The sequence below is a fragment of the Podarcis filfolensis genome (genome assembly GCF_964270895.1).
Source record: "Podarcis filfolensis genome assembly, chromosome: 10".
Lineage (NCBI taxonomy): Eukaryota > Metazoa > Chordata > Lepidosauria > Squamata > Lacertidae > Podarcis > Podarcis filfolensis.
In genome coordinates, this window is record NC_139612.1 from 34573258 (window position 1) to 34596664 (window position 23407).

A 23407-nucleotide genomic window follows, 5' to 3' on the forward strand; every position below is an offset into this window, starting at 1 on the left:
CGTCCGGGGTCCTTTACCTTTACCTTACAATATTAATAGCAAATGATTTCTGGCTCAAAGCAAGTGTATATTATTTGAGGGGAAAGGTGGTAAAGGCATCTGACTGGCCACTGTGAGTAGTTCAGAACTCCACCTAAATTGAGTTTAACTGAACTCTCTGATGAAATAGTCTCCATAGGTTCTGACTACTTCCAAACATCCTGACAGGGTCTTGTGAATTTGTGTATATGGGTTTAAAAACTGAATCAGTTCATTGCTGTACATGGGTGAGTGAAGTATGCAGACATCTATGGTCCATTTAATGTTAATAATGGGGAGGTATGACGGGGGTGGGGAATGTAGTTCAGTGAATCAACCAGAATATCTCAAGTGATCTATGGCCATTGACAAAATGAGTACAGTGCATGGTGGAATTCTGCCTGGCAGTTTTACACACCTCTCATCCTGAAATGCCAGTAGGGGCCAAACCACTTCTCTCTTACAAAAACCATAACAAAACTGCCATTCTACATATTTGCATGTATTACTGAAAATGTACTGCTGCAAATATGAATTACTACAAAAACTCTGCTTTCTGTTAGGAAAAACAGATGATGCAAAGGCTTCAGAAAAAGGAAAAACTCCCCTCAAAGGAGCTTCTATCCAGCGCTCACCTTCAGATGCAGGGAAAAGCAGTGGCGACGAGGGGAAAAAGCCACCCTCGGGCATTGGCAGATCAACAGCTACCGGTTCCTTTGGTTTCAAGAAAGCTGGGGTTGGCTCTTCAACCATAATCTCTGCAAGCGGTGCAACCATAACAAGTGGATCGGCAACCTTGGGGAAGATGCCCAAGTCTGCAGCTATTGGTGGGAAGTCCAATGCAGGGAGGAAAACCAGCCTAGACGGCTCACAGAATCAAGACGACGGCGTGCTGCACGTGAGCTCAAAGACTACCCTGCAATACCGAAGTTTGCCGCGTCCTTCGAAGTCAAGCACAAGTGGGATTCCTGGCAGAGGCGGACACAGGTCAAGCACCAGCAGCATCGACTCCAACGTGAGCAGCAAGTCTGCAGGGGCCGCCGCTACCAACAAACTGAGAGAACCTACGAAGATTGGCTCAGGGCGCTCCAGCCCTGTTACCATCAACCAGACAGACAAAGAGAAGGAAAAAGTGGCCGTTTCTGATTCTGAGAGTGTGTCGCTGTCCAGCTCTCCAAAATCAAGTCCAACCTCAGCCAGTGCCTGTGGAACACCAGGCCTCAGGCAGCCAGGTTCAAAATATCCAGACATTGCCTCGCCCACATTTAGAAGGTAAGGGGTTTTCTGTGAAATGGCAATGTTATGCTCAGTCCACACCCCAGAGTCGAGAAGTTCCAGAGGAACAGCATGCCACATAGGCCTGGTTTCTTTTGGAATGAGATCACTGCAGACTTGGGGCATTTGTAATATTTTAGTGTACAGTCGTACCTCGGGTTACATACGCTTCAGGTTACATACGCTAACCCAGAAATAGTACCTTGGGTTAAGAACTTTGCTTCAGGATGAGAACAGAAATCGTGCTCCGGCGGCAGCAGGAGGCCCCATTAGCTAAAGTGGTGTTTCAGGTTAAGAACAGTTTCAGGTTAAGTATGGACCTCCAGAATAAATTAAGTACTTAACCCAAGGTACCACTGTATTTATAGGTTGAACATAGGTTCATTCTCTCCAAACCTACAATCTGCCACCTGTGTAGCAGGGGGTCTGGACTCAGCTTGTTTTTGTGTGAGGGAAAGTGCCATAGCTCAGTGGTAGAACATCTGCTTTCCATTCAGAAGCTCTCAGGTTCAATCTCCAATATCGCCAGGTAGTGCTGGAAGAGGACCCTGCCAGAAATCCTGGAATGCTGCCAGTCAGTGTAAACAATATTGAGTTAGATGGTCAGAACCAGTATAAGGCAACTTTCTATCCTCCCCACATTGATACCTAGTTCCATCGCTTATAATCAGACGAGACCCCTTTTTTCATCTGTAAGTATGAACTGAACAAGTTTTCTTTTTTAAGCAACTGATATTAATATTGGCCTCATATTCCACTATTTATTCTGTTTCCTTCCCGAGAATTCTACAGAGCAATCACAGACTTCTATTCTGCTTCCCGCAGTCACCTCCGGCTCTCGGAAGTGATGTTTTATATTTAGATAAGTGAACACCAGTCCGTTCTGATTCTGCAATAGAAATGCGAATATTTATTTCTCACATAAAGTAACCCTAGGAAGGTTCTGGAGTACAAGCGCAGAGCCTTTCAAGTAGGCATCTGAGAGAACCGCATGGCTGTGAAGTGAAAAGCAGCCGATGAGAGTCGCCTCCCACCCCCATTGGCATTCCAACCCATGAACTTTTATCGCTAAATCATTTGAAAATCAATAAAGCTGTATGCTGTGTGCGTGCCTCTCTCTAAAACTCCATACAGCAGCATGCTGTTTGTGTCCTCTTTAGAGACTCTGAAGAGTGTCCATCAGGGATGAAATAATTGGGGCAGGGCCTAAATCCAGTCATTAACAGCAGATTGATGCTATTCCAGGTGGCTAACTCAGGGTGCAACAGCATAGCTGGGGTTGGGAAGTTTTGCTTGTAGCAACTGTTAGCAAATGCAGTTTTCCCATCTAGCCAACAATAGCACCCACATACATAGGGCTGGAAGTGGGACCTGGAGGAACTGAAACAATGTGATTTTTATAGGTAGTGGCCGAGAAGGGCATATCGGAGACAGCTTGGTATTCCCTTAACAAACTGAAAGGTTTCCTGGTGAGGGATTATTATGGAATAAATGTCGCTCTATCTGACTGTAATTTTTCTGATTGTATTTTCTGATTGTAATTTTTCCTGAATAGCTAATGGATTCAGATGAGGAAACTGAATTTCATTAACTATATATTTTGCAAATTGTTTTAAAAACGTTCTGGGTTGTAGTCAGCTAACTTTTACTCAGAATAGACACAATTTAATGAATGGGCCTACTAGGCCATCGATTTAAATGGGTCTACACTGAGTAAAGCTGGTTTGAATACAACCCATAGGTTTTGGATCTTCTAATATTATAACAGGATTTTCAGTAGGAACTCAGACGGGAGGGGGTGCAAAATAAAATCCATCATTCTATTTTACACTGCTGGTGACATCTGAACATCAGCATTTACTGATCTTAGCAACTTTGGAATATACATCAAACCATAAATCTTTCTAAGGAATTCAAGCCTATTTCTTTGCTAAAACAAAGTCAATGCTGCCCTCTTGTGGCTAATTGCCAGCACAATGCTTTTGCATACGAGTTATCAAATGTGCTATTTTGGTTGCTATGGTTTTTATCATAAACGTTATGCCAGTTGCTTCTTGTTTCCTTTTAGTACACTGCACTGTAAATCTAGAAAACCCTTTGCATAAGGTGATGTAGAATATTTCAGACCTCGCAGAAAGAGAAATTGTCATAGCCTTAACTGTATATCCAAAACTTAAAATAGTATTTCTCCACACCCACACACAATTGCAAAATCTTTTCACACATACGCGGATAGGGAACAGACCTCAAATTAGCATCTTGCATGTCATATAAGTATAATTCCTTCTTTAAAAATAATTTTAAAAAGATTTTGAAATGGGGGGGGGGTCCAACTATTTACAAGGCTGTCCAAACCATGCTGTGCTAATTTAAAAACAAATGTCTTAACTACTGAAGATTTTGTGCTAACCACTGGATTTGGGTGAAAGTTTAATCTTTTTACGCAATCTCATCACACAGGGCTGTTGTGCTTTTCATCTCCCTGAGAAGGTCTGTTTCCTCTCAAAAGACAAATCTTGGAATTAATGCTTTCGAAACAGTAAAATAAAGTATGTCCAAGGGCTTAAGCGGATTTGATTGTGAGAAGCAATGGGGGGGGAGGGAGAAGGGCCTTCTATTAGCTGTTTTCATTATTCCTGTGCCTTGGCTTTCAGAGCATTATTACGTGAAACTTTGGCTTTTCCAAATAACACTTTTGTTTGTTTCGCTTGTTTTTTTTCCTGTAGGTTGTTTGGTGCCAAAGCAAGTGGCAAAACTGCCCCTGCACCAAATACAGAAGGTGCCAAATCCACATCTGCAATGCCCAGCCCTAGTACCACGTTAGCTCGGCAAGGCAGCCTGGAATCTCCATCCTCAGGTACAGGTAGCATGGGCAGTGCAGGTGGGCAGAGTGGCGGCAGTAGCCCTCTCTTCAGCAAACCCTCGGACTTGAATACAGATGTTGTAAGTTTAAGTCACTCCTTGGCTTCTAGCCCGGCGTCAGCCCACTCTTTCACGTCAGGCGGTCTTGTGTGGGCTGCAAACCTGAGTAGTTCCTCTGCTGGCAGTAAGGACACACCAAGTTACCAGTCAATGACTAGCCTCCACACAAGCTCTGAATCTATTGACCTCCCTCTCAGCCACCATGGCTCCCTGTCTGGACTGACCACAAGCACTCAAGAGGTTCAGAGCCTGCTCATGAGAACTGGAAGTGTGAGATCTACCCTTTCAGAAAGGTGAGTTTGCCACGGAGAGAAGTATTTTGATAAGGGTCATAACAAATGGAAGCAGCCAGAAGCATGGCTTTCAAAATATATCCTCAAATCAAAACCAACAATGTTAAGAGGGTAGGGGAGGAAGGAAAGGAGGGAAAAGTAAAATAACTGGTAATGCTTTTTGACGGTGTCCCTTGTAGAAAGCTCTATGGTGCTTCCATTGTCTTTATGCTCAGTAGAACAGATGATTCCATTGGGGGCTTTCATCAGAGCAAGTTTTAGGGTACTTCAAACGGGGCAGCCACTCAGAGCACCATTTTGCAGGGAGCACCACATCAATGCTGCAGAAAAGAGATGAAGGTGCCAAATTTTAGTGTTGTACAGGGTGCCGCTGAAATTTGAGAGCCCACCACTGCTTCATATCTGGGACATTTTTTGTTACATTTATTCTGGAGTAATTTAGTTTACACCTGGGAAATTACCATCAGTTCCTATGTTTATGTTAGGTTACAAATACTTGCAGCTCCAAAAAAACCCCACTTCCATATTTGTTTGACCCAGAGACTGAAAGGAGGGAAAGTGTGCATTGGGCATACACAATAAACTAGAACCAACAACAAAAAAACCTTCTTCCACACTCTGGAAAACGTTCCAATCAAGATTATGTGGGTAGATGGTATATTTAGGAAGAGTAACGTGAAAATCAAACCACAGATTTATAAATTAAATAGTAACACTGTTTCTCTAAAATTTATTCAGTTTATAATTTGAAAAAAACTTAGTCTGAAGTTACAAAGTGAGTCATGAAACATTCTAAAACATTTAAACATTTTAAAAGGCTAATAGTTTCCATAGCATCAAAACTTTAAACTGGCCATTAAGCACTCCAACTTATATTCTCCTATCTGTATAATGATTTTGAGTGAATCTGAGTATAACGCAGCCAGTGTACCTATGCAGAGAGTAAATGCTATCACATTAAAAATACAAATTTATAGGCAAATGTTCACAGGTAGCCATTGTGATGCACTATAAAAAAAGCACTTCATAGGCATTATCTTCTTATTTATTTATCTATTTAATTTTATTTATACCCTGCCCTCCCTGGCCAAGACTGGGCTCAGGGCAGCTAACATCAGGTATAATTTTTTTTATTAAAATACAACTTAAAAACAAGATTAAAATACTACTTAAAATGCAGCCTCATTTCAGTGGAAGCCCAGATCAAAAACTGTTTGGGGGGAGAAAACATCAAAACTTCACCAAGGGCAACTAATCTGACTTCCTTAGGGCCCGGGACCTCTAGAGTATTGCTATTTATGGACCTTAAGGTCCTCCACAGGGCATACCAGGAGAGGCAGTCCCATATAAAAAGATAATAAGGCACATTGGTATTTTTACCCACATTCTCTGGATCAGGGTCACGATCATGGGCCAACTTTGATAGGCAGGTGGGGCAGCACATCTGTCAATCACATGGCATCTTTATGATATCACACGATTGGCATACAGGTTGTCCCGCCCACCTGTCAAAATTGTCCCAACCCTAATTGTGTTCATCTTAACTAGTTCTCATAATGTTAAATCAAGGTTGACATAAGCAATGAGCACAGACTGCTCCTATTCAAATCAGTGTCTTTCCTATTCTCTTATATACTATGCTATATGAGCTCTGTTGCAGATTTGTACACTGTATTAAATCTCAAGGATTCTCCATATTTGTTCTTTAGCAAATATAACTACAGGGAGACATTATAAAATAATTTTTGAAATAGCTATTGAGTTTATTTCTGCCTCGAGGGTATTTAGATAAAATAATAATTTAGTCTTGGCTTTGCATTTTTCCAAGTATTCTTTGAGAGAGCATTGAAATTGAATGAGTACTCTACTGAATGGAGCAGTGTTTGTAGACTCCTAATATATGTGTATTTACAAATGTTAAGCAGTTAAAGAGGCAAAACACATAGCATAAACTGACTGATTCTCTAGCAGTACAGGTTCTCAGCAAAAGCCAATTAGCTCTCTAACCATAGTCCAGTCCTTTAAACATCCCTCTCATAGCATTTTCCAAGTGAGGGCAGGCAAAAACCACTCCATCCCTCAATTATATTGGTGTCCATTCAAGGCACAGCAGATGGCTGACAAACTAGGCTGAAGGGGGCTCCAACTTGCAGGAAAGCGTCCATTTAGCTGTCCTCTTCTGTCCTGCCAGTTTTCAGGATTTCTCTGAGCTGTAACTGATATATCTTTTGCGTAAGCCAGTCACTTTTCTATACCTTCTTTCTCTTCAGCAGGGAGATGATGATTTGTTACAAATGTGGCTTTGGATTTGCATATGCAGTGTGGCCATAATGTACATATTCATTGTATTCCCTAAACCATAATGGTGACTGAATTAAGGGATGACTTCTGGCTTTTTACTTGATATTTGAACTAAACATAGGTCCTTATCTACCACTGAGTTACTACCTCGTTGTGAATATGCACAGTTCACAAATGCAGGTACAAGGTTAGGTCAATCTTAGATTTGCTACATTATCTGCAAAAGATTAAAAATGTGCTTAATGAGGCCCCAAACCAAGGAAGGTTAAGCACACCTAAATTCCCACGATGATAACATCAATCCAGAGAAAGCTAAAACTACTCCTTAGCTTTCTGGATTGATGCTGTCATTGTTTTTCTGTGGGAGCAGTTACATAAGACCGATTATACGCTTCCATAAATAATTTAACTGCAAGAGATAAAAAATATTCTACCCAGCTCCCTTTCCCTCTAGCTTAACTTGGATGCATTTGGGGTGGGGGGATTTCCCCCAATCTGTCAAAACAGATAAAATAATTGTTGGTCATCTGGATTTTAAAAGAATGTATTAAAATAGGTCTGCATGATTTGTGACCCAAGCTTGCTTGGAGTTATAAAAATAGTGAGATTGTCAAGCATTCAGCATGTGTACTTGGGGAAATCACAATGTGTGCAGGCTTGCATTACAACAGAGAAACCCTAAAATGTTACTTTGGCAGTATACTGGCCACAGAGAATGCAATTGTCTCCAAATATATTCCTTTTCAAAGAGGAAGCCATTCATTTGGAGCAGATCCCTTCTTACTTGTGCTGAATTTAATGATATTAGCAACCCTCCCCCCACCTTTCCCAGCAGGTTTTACTCTCATGAGTTGGCCTTAAAGGTAAAGGGACCCCTGACCATTAGTCCAGTTGTGACCGACTCTGGGGTTGCGGCGCTCATCTCACTTTATTGGCCGAGGGAGCCAGTGTACAGCTTCCAGGTCATGTGGCCAGCATGACTAAGCCGCTTCTGGCGAACCAGAGCAGCGCATGGAAACGCGTTTACCTTCGCACCGGAATGGTACATATTTATATACTTGCACTTTGACGTGCTTCCGAATGGCTAGGTTGGCAGGAGCAGGGACCGAGCAATGGGAGCTCACCCCGTCGCGGGGATTTGAACCGCTGACCTTCTGATCGGCAAGTCCTAGGCTCTGTGGTTTAACCCACAGCGCCACCCGTGTCCCGAGTTGGCCTTAGGTGGAACTAAACCATTTTTAAAAAATGAAATGGGAAGGAATTCAAATTGGAGCACATAAGCAGATGAAAATGCTAAAAAAAGGTTTTTCATTTGAGTGGTATATCAATTTTGTTTAAATAAATAAAAGAAGAAACTCTGCCCTACCAATGAACATTCAGTCAATACAATGCCAGCAGGATGATCTATGCCTCAACAAACAATCACACTCCAATGTAACAGTCACAGACTAACTGCTACTTAATATTTGTTCAGAACCTTCCCTCCATATGCAAACATAGCCATATGCACTTAAACAGGCATTCTGCCACATACTGGGGAACAGAGCCAAAGGGCACGGTCATGTTCTCCCCTCAACACATTAGGTCTATGCATGGAAGGGAAAGCATAGACAAAGTTTGCATCACTAGTAGCATCAGATATAGCAAAGCAGGTTAATATGTACTGATACTACTTTGTAATTACATAAAACTACATAAAATAAAATTTGCACACATAAAATGATATCCTCTTTAAAATTTCCAACAAATTTCATGTCTACGTAAATTATTTTAAAGCCCAAACTGCAAAATAACACAATTTTCTAAAGCTGATACACTTGTTTTTAGTAGGAAAATAATCATTATTAGGCGCTATTAAGTAGTGTTTGAAGTAGGTGGTTTAGTTTCTATCTGTTCATATTCATGTTAGAAACCAACATGGCTTATTTTATTAATATTTACCGTATTTTTTGCCCTATAGGACGCACTTTTACCCCTCCAAAAATGAAGGGGAAATCTGTGTGCGTCCTATGAGGCGAATACAGGTTTTCGCTGAAGCTTGGAGAGCGAGAGGGGTCGGTGCGCACCGACCCCTCTTGCTCTCCAGGCTTCAGGAAGCTATCAGCAAGCCTGGGGAGCCTGCGGGAGTTCCCGCAGGGCTCCCTAGGCTGTGGATAGCAGCCTGCTGTCCGGCGCGTGGGCGCCCTGAAGCAGAGCGCCCCGCGCACCGGGCAGATATCCGCACCCTGGGGAGCCCTGCGGGAGTTCCCGCAGGGCTCCCTAGGCTGCGGATAGCAGCCTGCTGCATGGAGCGCGGGGTGCGCTGAAGCAGAGTGCCCCGTGCTTCGGGCAGACATCGGGCAGCCCCACAAGCTCGGGGGACAGTGGGGAGGTGGAGCGCCGCCATACCTCTGTTCCCCAACCTGGTTTGGATTCCCCGGCCTGATTTTGGGGAGGAAATAATGGGAAAAATATTCCCCTTTATTTCCCCCCCAAAAAACTAGGTGCGTCCTATGGGCCGGTGTGTCCTATGGGACGAAAAATATGGTATATACGTCATTCAGTGTCTATCAGGTTTAGGGTATATAGCAACATTTTTTCTGTTTTTAGCCTGCAACAACCCCACATCCCTTGCCATGTCCACAGATGGAGAAACAAAGCCATGGTAACCAAATGGATTTGATATCTCATTTGGAGATTATGGTCCCACCTGTCTGACTGGCATTCAGTTTGGGGGCAGGGGAAATGGATGTGCTAAATAAGCAAATTCTAGCATATATAAGCTAGCCAGGGCTTCTGTGTTTCGTTATGTATTCTACTGAAAGAAGTGGAAAGCTCCAGTATTTGGATGCACATACTAATGCACACCTGATGAGCAGTGTGAGGCTCCTAAAACCAAAATATATTTAAGACAATGCCTGGACTTTCTATGGGCATCTGATGCAATTGAACAAATAAATGGAAAATGTGACAAGCTGTGCACCTCTCTAGTTGTGGCCATTCAAGGGACCCAGGAGTCTTGGACCAACATCCATATCTCATCCTCCAAACTAAACTAAGTCCTCTATATAAGTGGGTTTCTAAATTGTAGTACGGGTTAGGCAAAATAAATAAATCATGGTTCTGTCAGTTTGATGCAGCACATCATTATAATATCCTGATACGTGCTTGTTTTTTATTTGGATATTATGTAAATGGGAGTTTGGTAAGTAATTTATTCTATGGAATGTGTAAGAAAACCTGAAATCTTAACATTGTATTTGGAAAATCAGTGGCTGTTTTTTGTTTTGTTTTGAATAATACATGGATTTAAATGGCTCTGCTATTGCTGGTGTTTTTCATGTATTATTCAACTTTTTTCAACTCCTGAGTTTTTGTTTATTTTAATGGCTGTTTAAAATACAAGGAAGAGTCATGGTCACACTGAAACACCCCCCACATCAACATGTACATACTAGTTTAAACACCTTTGTGATCCATATGTCTTGTTTTCTAGTCTATAGATCACAGGATTCATTGTTATGTACATAGGCTGATGTTTATGTAACCAGTATGAGCCGATGGCTGCTTTTGCAATATCCCCTGTGTGCAAATCCAAAGAACGTCTGTACAAGGCCCTTCAAATATAATGATTAGATCTGTCTTATGAGGCTTGGCAAATAAGTGACTCATCAGTCACCATTCTTGTAATTACAGTCTCTCCACAGCTACATACAGAACAGCAATATCAGAAACCAAAGCGAAAGTGGTTTTCTTTGAGACACAGATTGTTTTCTACCAATCATTATTAGTTGATATATATTAAAAGGTTTTAAGATATACCGGTACTTGCAATAAGAGATTCCCCTTTTGGTTTGGGTGAGGTTTGGAGAATCCCCTGAACAGCATGCAGTGGGAGGAGAAGGGGATAATTTAAGATGGCACCCATTGATATTAATGATTGGTCAAGAAGATGTAAGCCCTAAAAAATGGTGCTGACAGTCACACCAAAACATTGCTAGGAGTTCTTCAAGCAGCTCTTCACACCTTTTGAAATCTCGTGTTTCAACTCCAAAACGTTTGAATGGGGAAATTTGATACAGCAGTAAAAAATGTCCTTAAATAACATCCCCCCCTTCCTTATTGCATATCCACATATAGTGTTCTGCACTATCACAATACAGAGAGAGATAAGAGGGTAAGGAAATTTATCCTCATGCTACAGGGTTCCCTTTCCTCAGCTGCGGGGTCAAGCCAGATGCATGGCCAGAGAATAGCTTGGGCAGGCTCTGTCTCATGTGTTTGGATTGAGATGGATTTCCTTATCTTTTAGTTCTATTGAAATCATTTGGGGCTTACAAGTCATGGGTAACTTGCCCCATTGATTTCAATGGGACTGAAATGCGACAAATTTTGTCTGGAAATTCAGTTTAGATACTTTGTTCAACAGTGATTCCCTTTTGATACAGTGCCATGATAGAGTCCCAGTCTTTTCTGCATATATCCACATTTTTAATAATAATAATAATAATAATAATAATAATAATAATAATAATAATGTACTTGAACCGGGTGCAATATGTTCCCCAGTTGTTCTTGTGAAATGAGTTTTTCACTCAACCTTTGAAAACCTGCCCAGAATGACTGGGGTAACCTAGTTGGGTGGGCTGAATATAAGTTGTTGTTGTTAATAAAAATAAAAATAAAAATAAATTCACTGGTGATGCTAGACTTCAACAGGATAATAGTCTTTATGGAAGACAACCAAACTATCATAGGAAACTGAAACCAGATAAATCTCCTGACCTTGTCGCCCACATAATCCTTCCTAGGACTCTCTTGCTCAAATTCCGTAATAACTAAGGCTGGAATGGGAATAAGATTAAGCAAATTCTCGAATCAATATCTATTTTCTTTACAAAAGTATGGCATTTTTTTTCCTTTTGAGAAAAAATAGCAATATATTACTTGCACTGATTATTTTGCATAAAAGGTACCTTTCAAAGAATACATTTAAATAACTCCGAATGCCTTTTTTTTGTGATACAACACTTTAGAATTTATAATTTTGAAGTGCTCTTTTTACTATATGTCCTTAGGGGTTTTCTTTGTTTTAACAGCATGCAACTTGACAGAAATACACTACCCAAAAAGGGATTAAGGTATACGATGTTTTATTCAGCATGGCTGCTGTTTCTCTGTTGTTCCGTAACTTTTTTCTATAATATTTCATCCTTTTCTTGTCACTGTGTATCCTGTTTCTCCTGTTAAACAACTAATATGAAATCAATTTGCAATAAGAACCCGCCCCCCCCCTTTTTAACGTTCTTTCACTTTCACTCTGGCAGTATGTGAAGTGTGAAATAACATTTTTTAAAACCTCTCTTCTACCTCTATTTAGAAATTATTCCCTCAAAATAAACCAGATGTTTCAGTGGAACCTTTAAATTTGGAACTCCCAAATTAGCTTCAAACATAAGTTCAGCAACTCTGTTGTTTCCTCCCCTGCCTCCTTGACTTGTTCCTTGCCCTCTGTCCGATAGGAATTCATTCCTCTAAAACTTTCCCACTTATTCAGATCAGAGTAATCATATTTCCCCCCAGAAAAAAACATGTTAATCAATGAACTGCAGCAAGCTTTCTTTGCTTCTAGCTTTAATCACACACTCAGAGGGCTAGGACCATTGGTTAAGCGTCTGGCGTTGTCACCGCTGGTATTTTCTACGCAGGAACAATATATGACTTCTTCTGTTGCACTTGAGTTGTAGCACATTGGGGTGCCAACCCTCAATTTGTGTCTGCCAGGGGCTTTGAAAAGGAAAAATCTGAAGAACCTGTCTGCTCATCAAAATGAATGCACGGGTTAGTAATCTTGACTACACTGCAGATGGCAGAGCATTTTAATGTGTCTCCTGGAATCAAACGTAGATGGTGTTTATTCAGTCAGCAGTTCTCTTCCTTGCACACCATCCTGTAGAATCTGAGACATTACCATAAGAGCCAGGGAGGGAAAATAAATCCGAACTACCATCTCCCACATGGAGGCTTTCTGGAGGCCTGAAATATAGTGGCATGCAATCCTGAAGTTAATGTGGAAACCCCACCCCTTGTACCTGTTTCAGGCATTGCTCTAAGAGTTTCACCAAAGTTTTGCAGCCCAGCTATGCAGTCCTGTTTGTACAGATGTAGGACTCTCATTGTTGCAACAGCAGAAAGCTCCCAGTGCACTCAAAGAGGAGGAACTGCAACAGCCAACAATGGTAGACTTGTCCGTGTGTGGGTGGGTGGGTGTGATGTTTTTGATCCCACCGCAGTTGTTTAAAATGGTTCTGGAACCACATACAGTGTGTGTGTGTATGCATATGTATATATATATATATGCACACTGTATATTTCTTGCAAACCTACATACACACACACACACACACACACACACACACACACACACATATATAGGTTTGCAAGAAATTTGGCTGAACGAAGCCTACTTGTACAATGACAAAGAAAGTGCACACTCTTGAGTTGAAATCCGAACTATCTGAAATGCCTGCACAGGCTAACTTGCCATGTTAATCCATTCAAGAATTTGCTTTTCTCAGTCCCTGCCGCAAAGTTTGACCAGTGGGCTGCAGTATGAGTGCTGCTGGTGCAGTTACATTTTTGTATTTGGCAGCAGCACCCAAAAGTCTGTGAGAGGTTGGGTTTCCAAAGCTTTTTCTTTCTGCAAACGCATTTCTTTAAAAGTGAGTATTCCCCCCCCCATCCCTTAAATCTTATTAATTTGAGGGTAGGGCATAGCATCAAGGACTGACCCTTCTGAGAGACACTGTATTTTGTCCCTTCAGATGTCACTAACAAAAATGCATTTCTTTCACAGCTGCTCTTCCGTTTTCTTCTGCTTTCAGCCTACCTGTATACTATGCTCCTGTAGCTCGTATAATGTAGGAACTGGACACCCGACTCTCCTCACTACCAAGCTCTCATTTTCCAGCCTTGTTGATATGCTTGAAATTAAGTTTTTGCTTTATCTTTTTTATGTGTTAGAGTTGTTGTTGTTGTTGTTTTTTTAAAAAAAATATCATAAGGCTTAGCTGTTTCCTTTGTACGTCTTCCCATCACATGCAGATATGTATTGCTGATTGTTTGTCTGTCTGTTTCTTGGGTGACATGACCCCAAGTCTCTTGTTCAGCATTGACTAAACCAACTGTATGATTGTTGCTTGATTCCAAGCCACAAATCTCCTGCTAAGTGCAGTTCATGTGGAAGTTTTCAGTGTATCAGTGGTGATGTCTTTCAGGTATACGCCATCCTCTCGGCAGGCCAGTCAGGAGGAAGGGAAAGAGTGGCTGCGTTCTCATTCTACTGGAGGGCTGCAAGACACTGGAAGTCAGTCTCCTTTGGTATCTCCTACAGCCATGTCTTCATCTGCAACTGGGAAATACTTTTCCAACTTAGGTAAGAAAAAGAAACTACTTGCAGTGCTCCATTACTGAGCTTCCTTTATACATCTTAAGCTCCCAGTCACTCTTTTAGAATGCATAACTTCAGCTATCTAAAATTAAGCATGCATTTTTTTTCTGCTCCTACCGTATCTGAACATATTCCTTGTCTCCCAGTCTATTCTGGGGATCAGTTCCAAGTACTAGTTAAAGTCCTGCACAGCTTGGAACCTCAGCATCTAAAGTAGGGGTGGAGAATTCATTTTTAATTTTTTGAGCCCAGAGAGCAGATCCTTATCTGTACCAAACCCCCAATGGGCCAACTTTGACTGTTGGGCTGGAAAAATCATCTGTCAAAGAAAATAATTAAAAGTGCATTCTTCTCCTATATTTTGCTGAGCGTTTTTAAGTTCTCATTTACTCAGAAGTAAGTTCCATTTATTTCAGTATAATTGTGTGTCAATGCTTAGACTACAAGTGTTGTTGTTGTTTAGTCGTTCAGTCGTGTCCGACTCTTCGTGGCCCCATGGACCATAGCACGCCAGGCACTCCTGTCTTCCACTGCCTCCCGCAGTTTGGTCAGACTCATGTTTGTAGGTTCGAGAACACTGTCCAACCATCTCGTCCTCTGTCGTCCCCTTCTCCTTGTGCCCTCCATCTTTCCCAACATCAGGGTCTTTTCCAGGGAGTCTTCTCTTCTCAGGAGGTGGCCAAAGTATTGGAGCCTCAGCTTCACGATCTGTCCTTCCAGTGAGCACTCAGGGCTGATTTCCTTAAGACCACAAGTGTAGACAAGGTTAAACTTAGACATAGTAACAGTTTTTCCCTTTGGTAGAAACAAATCTGTGTGTTTCTGTCGTTTAGTTTTCCTCCAGTGTGGTGACCCAATATAATGGCTTATTGCAAAAGCTTTCTTCCACCCCTCTAGCGTTTCTTTTCTCTGTGGGCCATTTTCCCAGTGTGTTAAAAGACTCTCAGAAAAATACTGCTCCAGACATTTTTATTTTAGACACAGCCAGCAATGCTGGAAACATCTTGCCATACGGCATTAGTTCAAAATATTTGACCCTAATGTCTGAAGGGGCAGATAAATGCTGTTTTCCTTGGCCCTAGTTCCACACCAGCTAGATGGGTCAAAAATGTTCCCTTTAAGCTTGTTGAAAAACAGCTTTCCAAACCGTGAGAGCAGCATTTGAACCAAGAGGGGAGTCTGTTACTTCTCTTTTCGATAAAGCCCACACATATGAAAGTTCCCATATACTATGAGGATTGGTGTGTGTGTGTGTGTGTGTGTGTGTGTGTGTGTGTATTTTAGCAGGAGGAAAATGTTGCTTGAGCAGATACTGGTAATCTTGGCAAAAATATCTCCATACTACAGACTTAGGAAATACCATATTATAATTGTAAATAAATTTGGAACTATTGAAAGCAAAATCCTTTTTTCTATGGGATCTGTTTTAACTCGGTAGGGAGGAGCTTCAGACAAAAATAAGCCAAATATGCTTATGAGAAACCACTATAAAAGTGTTCCTAATTCATCAAAAAATTAAAAGCCCAAATGTTATTTGACAGAGTTTTCTTTTCCCCCTGCAGTGCAGTAATATGTTATCAAAACTTATGGTATTATTATTATTATTATTATTATTATTATTATTTCAGTGAGTCCAACAAACTTATCCCAATTCAAACTCCCTGGGCCCAGTATGATGCGGTCCAACAGCATCCCAGCACAAGATTCTTCTTTCGATCTTTACGATGATTCCCAGTTGTGTGGCAGTGCCACATCCTTGGAAGATAGACCACGTGCAATCAGTCATTCTGGGTCATTCAGAGACAGCATGGAAGAAGGTAAGGCTATGTGTGGTATATTTAACAGAGGCTGCCTTTTGATGTAGCATGAAACTATGGTTTGTGCCATAGAGTTAACTAGAGTTAAGAAGCCACACCATAGTTTCAGCTTCAGGTGTACAACAGGTTTATTTTACAGATTGATTTCATTTTATGTGTTAACTGTTGAAAGATAAATGGAAATAAATGCATCCAGCTATACCTATTCTATTTTTTTAATCAAGCCAACACTTGCCAAATTGCATCCTTTTGGGTCTCTTCATGGCCCTCTCCTGGTTCCTTCATCTTGTAGCACCCAACTAAGCACCCCATTTTCTCTTTTGCGACTCTTTAACCCAAGCTCTTCAATTCTGACTTCACAACTTTAATCCAAAACTAAATAACAGTACCATGTTTTCTAGCTTGACTTCTATACATTGCCAATTTCCTAGAACAAATATTTTATCTGTCAGTGCAAAGCTTACTGGGCAAAACATCTCTTAAACTTTTGACTCTCCTGTGAACAAAGCAGCCCCTTGTACTTTAAATCTTCCTGTGAACTTCTCGCCATCCTATGCACAAAAATGTTTAAAGCCCAAAGCAGCAATTTTACAAAGAGGCTGAAAGACTTATTACTTCACACAGGCATAACAGCAAACCACAGTAAGCATAAACTATAATTTGCAAACCAGCTTCAAACTGTGGCTTCACATCCTGGTTTGTTAGCCCAAATCACAGATTGTGAGCAGGCTGGCTTTCAGAGCAGTCCATTTTGGGACATTGCATCTAAATATAGGGGAAAGTGTTTGACTGCAAAGATCTGAATTCAAATTCCTGCTCAGGTCACTTGGGCCAGACATAGTTCCTCAGCTTTGAACTTTATAGGGTCAGTCAGGGGTTAAAGTAGGATAAGCGAGAGCTGCAAATATGATAAAGGTGAATTGTGTTTGAATACACATGTACATGTTTAGGTGCAGATATGCGTTAAACCCTGCCACGTAGCCCTGTGGTACCACTACAATATGAATACACTCAGAGGCTAGTTGTTGGTGAGGCAGATGTGCTAACAACTCCTCTTTAATATTTAGACAATTGCAGTTCTTCAATATGCAGAACTTTCTTAAAAACGAAGGCAGCTGCAATATACTATAATTAATACAACATAATATAGCATTCTTACATATATTTAGGCTTATCTGTACTCAAATGAGTATTCATGCAGACTCTTTTTGTCAAGCTCTAAAAACCTCCCATATGCTTTACCTATTCAGATCTCTGCTGGGACAATAATTCACAGCTGTTTATCTTTCTGCCAGCGATGATGATCCATGCCACCCGGGCTGCTAAGCTGTTGAAGCTCTCCCAGGCTTTTGCTTTCATCAGCCTGATTTTCACTTTCCCCACTTTTCTCAAGAGTTGCTGGCTACGTGCCTAGTTAAGCTCTCCCACACTGCCTCACTACCCAAAAAGTCAGTGTTTTTTCCCCACCTCCAGTTCACAAGCACTATCTGTCTAGCTATTTTTCTGTCTGGAGCTGGCAGCAGCCCAAGCTTTGCAGATCCCGTTTTTTCTTCTTCTGGCATTTGCAGCCACCCCTGCTGACTTTATACCATGTAATGTTCCAACAAGCTTAAGCAGGCCTTGGCTAGACATCCTCAGCTAAGGATATCAGCATTGGAAAAGTAAGGGATATTGTGGAACAGGTGTGACTGAACTGTGGGGATGAATAGATCTCTACCGATCTGAAAAAAGGAATGATGTTTTGCATTTTTCTTGACAGAGAAATAGGGCGATGTTAGCGTTGACCCAGCATATCTCTATCACAGTTTTGCTGGGGAGTGCCAAGCAATGTGGTGTTATAATTCTGCCTGAGTGATAATAGCAGCTAGAGCATTTCAGTATGGATATCAAATTCACGTCTATGCTGTTCTGTTAAAGCTTACTGGCTGGCTTTAGGGTAAATCATAACAAGAATACGTTAGATACTGATATCTATCTAAAGTGCTACGTAAGTGTTAAATCATAATAAAAATAACAGTTCTGGAGTTCCAATAATATTTACTGGAAATTCAGCTTTTAACAGTGAAAATAGGTTAGCTCCGTTCAGACATTCTAAATCTTCCCCATTATCTTACACAAATAAATATTTAGAGAATTTTAAGTTAGGATTAAATTATCCTATCCCCACCCCCAAATCATAGCCCTAATCTGGATTGAGCCCTCTATTACTGTATTTGCTTTTTGAGTCATCCAATCAGTTGGTAGTTGTGTGAAGGATATGCACACGCAAATAGTTACACAGACAGACCAAGATGTCTTTTCATTCCAAACCACAGTTTAGAAGTCATCCTTTTGCTTTGCCAAAAGGTGATGTTCAGATGACATTTTACTATCAAAGAAGGGTAACATAATTGTTTTTTGCTAGAAAAAAGGCAATGGACTATTACAATCCAAAGGCAAGTGTTTTTCAGTGGACAAAAACCATTCTAGGTGTTATAGGAACTACCAGGGTGTGTGTGTTTCTAAATGGATACCCTCAATAATAGCTTTCTTTCTTTTCTTCTTCTTTTCCTAATTGAAAAGAGATGTTCTGTTGTTGCTTGTGACAGGCAATAACTCCTGTTTCTTCATCAATATCTTTGTGATGATGCTCTTGATGTTTCTCTTTTTAGTACACGGGTCTTCATTATCCCTAGTTTCCAGCACCTCTTCTCTCTACTCCACAGTAAGTTGACAATATATAAAAGACTGTACCTCATGATATCATGCATACCATGGAAAGCCAGGGGGATTGCTAAGTGGTTCAGGAAACAGATGGAAATTTGACATTGGTAGGGCAATGAAAATCTCCCACTGCTGTTTGACTTTAACATTTTCTTTATACTTTTCAAAGTACAATGCACAACTGCCTCCTTGCATTAAATTTCGCCATCTGTAACATCTTTTGTGTTTTCCCTTTGAAAGCGGAATTGTACAAAATCTACCAGTGCCCATTGTTGTTGTGTACTGCTCAGTGCCCTCATGCTTAGCCATTCCACCTTGTCCAACCACCATTTTTGAGCACATTAAAAGAGCCGATAGCACTTGGTGGATTGCTTTGGTAGGGACCTGCTGAGGTGTGAAAGATTATTCTGAAATTACAGCGTTGCTTTGAGGTTGCAGTTTTTGATTCTGACATAAGATGATTTTTATGGAACCAGACAGTAGGTGACTTTGATTATTAGACATACTTGAACTTTCAGACAGTGGAAATTTATTATTTTTATATTGCATTTAGGAAACAATGTCAAAGAGAGAGAGAAGGAAATACTGCAATGCATTTCATGTAATACAGGGTACTTAGGGTTGAAAATCTACTGGCCCAGCTAGAGTTTTGATAAGTTATTGAACATAGAGCAAGCTTATCATACATTTTGCAGCACACTGTGAGGTATACTGCTGTTCAAGAAATGCATGACCTAACCTAAGCCCTACATTGGAAAGCAAAGCTACTTGTGTGATACTTTGGATTCAGTTTTTGTTGAAAGCATGGCTGCTGCCTCCTTAAGGTACAGAGATGTTTCTAAATAATTGTTCAAGAAGTTCATGGTGAATCATGGATTGAATTATATCCTCTATGTTGAGGTTGCTTTGGTTATGATAACTTGCCCATGTATGTTCTCATGCCACCAACCAGATCTTTCCAACAACCTCCTCTACCCATTAAAATACCACACTCTATTTTAAAAATTTGTAACAAAGCTTGCAGATTAAAGTCATATATGCACTTATGAATATTTGCATATTGTATATTTAATTTTAGTGCCTAACACTCATAATTTGCATATTATCTCAACTTACATTAACTGCAGCTGTTTTTGAAGAACTGAGCAATGTTCCAAATATGGACGACTTGGGGAAGGGAGATATAAAATCCAGTTTTAATTTGCATAATGCATAGAGCATATTTGGCACAGTTGAGTTTATATGCTTGAGAATTCAGATTTTTAAGGGCACAGAATAATGTTCTTGCCACCTGAACTTGCTTATGATCAAATGCCAAATGCTAACTCCACTGAACTGGTAGATGTAAAACACAAATTGTCGTGTATGAACTTCAAGATTCATTGGATCAGTCTGTATTTTTTTTATCTGTCTATATTTTTGAAACATTTCTATGCTTGCAAATATATTTGCATTAGCAATTTAGACTATAGGCCCAGGTGCAGTCAGCCCATGACCATTGGAGGGGGCCACAGCATGGGAAGATATAATAAACCCAGGACAACCTATTGGGATCAAATAGGCCACAACTTTATTGATTACAGGTGTCAGTAGGTTTTGGCATAGCCATTGGGTATGTATCCTGCATCACCCAGTCTGCCTACTGATTATTTTGCAGGGGCAATCCTGGGTGAAGACATACATGAAATCAAGGTGCTACTCTCAAGAGTGCCATGTTGAGGGGTGCTGTGGCCTATCATCCCCCATCTGGGTATCTGGACAGAAGCACCTCTCCCTGGACCCCTTTAATAGCGTATCCCAATTCCTTAAAGTGAGGAGGGCTCCCAACCTCCTCCTCCCCACTGCCTAGACTAAAATGGAATATACACACACATAAAAACTGTTCTGAAAATGTTTTTATTTTAGTGTTTTTAAAAATACAGTGGTACCTCCAGTTGCGGATGGGATCCATTTTGGAGCTCCGGTTGGATCCTGAGATTTCCGCAACCGGAGGTGCCTGTTCTGCATACTTGCGCTGCGCAATAGAGCGCTACTGTGCATGCGCGCACGGCAAAACCCAGAAATATACTTCCGGGTTTGCCCTGTGCGTATCCCAAAGGATACATAACAAGAGGGGCACGTAAGTAGAGGTACCACTGTACATTGCATTTTTCATAAGGCTCACCATTACCATCTAGTACAACATTGTATATTGCACTTAAAATGTTTTATTTGCAGCTGTATAGCTGAGTCCTAAGAATCCAACCCAATGCCTTATCTGCCAACAAGTTGTGACAATTTCTATGTGGCATGCAAAATTCCTAGACAAGCCCACAAGCCCAATTAGTCTGCAGGCAAATTCCTCCCTGGCCTCTCTGAATACAGTGACCATATACTTCCATAGCAAGGTTTTAAGCGTGGACTGTCTGCTCACTTCCGGGCAAACATGTTGCATAGGTTGGGAAATCCAGTGACAAATTATGTGGTGAAGCTAGGTGCAGCAGCTTGCATGGCCGGTGAAGGAATAAGTGACCTCCACCAACTGCACAGGAACCAGGAGACTGCCTCTGGCTCGGCCATGGCCATGCCAGGCAACAGTCGCCACTTGCTGCCCTGCTTGAATTGCACAGTCAGGTAACCATTACCTTTTAGGACAAGTAGGACAAGTGTTTATGAATCATACACTTACCACACACCACATCAGCCGATAAGAATGATCATTCTAAGATTTCTGTTGCTTGACCCCTTCTCCCTTCCTCACCATTTGTCATCACTTCTTGTTCAGCGTTTGAGTATCTAGCTGTGATAATGGGAGCTGAAAACCTTTTAGTTAAGGGCAAGCGATTCTTTTGGACTATAAAATCAGTAGTGTGAATTGTAGTTGAAGGACATAATCCCTGTTCAGCGTTTTCCCTCTTTGTTCTCATAGGCTCCTAGGGATAAAACTCATATGATTGTGAAGTCCCTAATCAGGAAATGGTACTTCAGTGGAAATATCAAGCATAGAGTTTGATTTCAGTGATAGGCAAGAAGACCATAAAGAACAAAATTTCATTCTTCTGTGATATTATACAGTGCTCCATGCCTTCTTTCATATCTACATGTTGAGTTTAAAGTAGCTGTTCCATATTTTTAAATCGAACTCTCCCCACTACTATGTCATGGTGCCCACAAATAAGTTTTTATATGATTTTCTGTGCCTCTGGTCATACTACCGGGATAAGAGGTACAAAAAGCTTTGTTACTTTTGATGCAAAAGATGCATTGAATAGACTGTCACTCTCTTTGCTCTCTTTATATCACAGCTGTGTCTGATTAATGCAGACTTGTGTAAAATTTCTTGTTTTACCTTTGATTTTATTCCAAGTGTTATGCTTCAAAGGAAGAGGCCTTTTGAGTCTGTAAACTGGGGTCATGTGGAAATGTGGGTAGTTCCTTGGCAGTGTCATGGAACTATCCATAAATGGCGAGGAGGTGGAGAGGGTTGGTAGTTTTAAATACCTGGGCATTTATATCTCTGAGGACCTCTCATGGACTGCAAATATTAATATGGTTGTGAGGAAGGTGCAGGGGAGGTTGTATTTCCTGAGAATGCTCAGGGGACTGAATCTATCTCAGCACCTACTTCTGTCCTATTATCACAGTACCATCGAGAGTGTCTTAACCTATAGTGTATTATCGTGGTATGGGAGCAGCTCCGAAACGGATAAAAAAGCTTTACAGAGAATAATTAAAATTGCCCAGAATGTTATTGGGCTCCAACTACCAACCCTGGATGAGATCTTCACGTCTCGCACTTTGAAGAAGTCACACAATATCCTGAGAGATCCCACCCATCCTGCTCACAACTTCTTTGAACTGTTGCCTTCGGGCAGAAGATATAGGACAATGAAAACACGAACCACACGCCTTCTGAATAGTTTCTATCCAAGAGCTCTGATTGCACTAAATAATGATCTCAGGGCCAGTTGCAAGAAATAGCAAGCAGGGAGTAGGAAGGAATGAGATAGGTTTTAGGTTATGTTATGCCTTTAAATAGGTTATGTTATATTCTGGATTATGTTATGTTTTATAGATTATGTCTGAATAGGATGAGAGTGTTGGAGATACGTGTAAATGTGTATGTGAACCCGGTCTTTGGGGGGGTGTTTGATTTTCGTTGTTGTGTATACTGTGTATATACGGACAATGACAATAAAATTTATCTAATCTAATCTATCCACATTTCTATACCAAAATTTTAGGAGTCTTTGCTTGATGGTGGTTCTAAGAACTACCTTATTCTCTATTATTTTTATTTTTGAAATTTCTATATAGTCCTTCAATAGCCCATTCAGTTCAAATCCTAGCACAGGATAATGAACAATTTTTAAAGAAATCTTTCAGGTATAAGACAGAGTCAGCAGGACTTAAAGTATCTTCTCAGAAGTCAATCCTGTTATGTTTGATAAAACTTGCTCCCAGGTGTATAAGGTTGTGTCCTAAAACACTAGTAGTAACTTCATTTGCAAACAAAGTTGCATCCAAAAATCTGCTTATGATCTTGCTTTCTTCATTCTTAGGCTATGGTTTTTTTTTGCAATTATATTTGAGAACTTGTTTTTATCTGAGTCAAAATCTATTATTTTGATTTTCTTAAATAAAATTCAGTTGTATGTTTCCATAAATAA

At 40.7% G+C, this 23407-nt stretch overlaps 1 protein-coding gene across 9 annotated transcripts in view; it reads left to right on the forward strand.

Moving 5' to 3' along the window:
- NAV3 (neuron navigator 3) overlaps positions 1–23407 on the forward strand; it is a 448840-nt gene that overhangs the window by 381891 nt on the left and 43542 nt on the right. For 8 of the 9 annotated variants that reach the window (XM_083573284.1, XM_083573283.1, XM_083573285.1 and 5 more), the window contains 6 exons: positions 582–1290; positions 4020–4508; positions 11888–11929; positions 14066–14223; positions 15867–16055; positions 18707–18759. In XM_083573284.1, coding sequence (XP_083429410.1) covers positions 582–1290; positions 4020–4508; positions 11888–11929; positions 14066–14223; positions 15867–16055; positions 18707–18759 — 1640 coding nt within the window. The remainder of the gene's footprint in view (positions 1–581; positions 1291–4019; positions 4509–11887; positions 11930–14065; positions 14224–15866; positions 16056–18706; positions 18760–23407) is intronic. The other variant, XM_083573286.1, reaches the window with a different exon arrangement.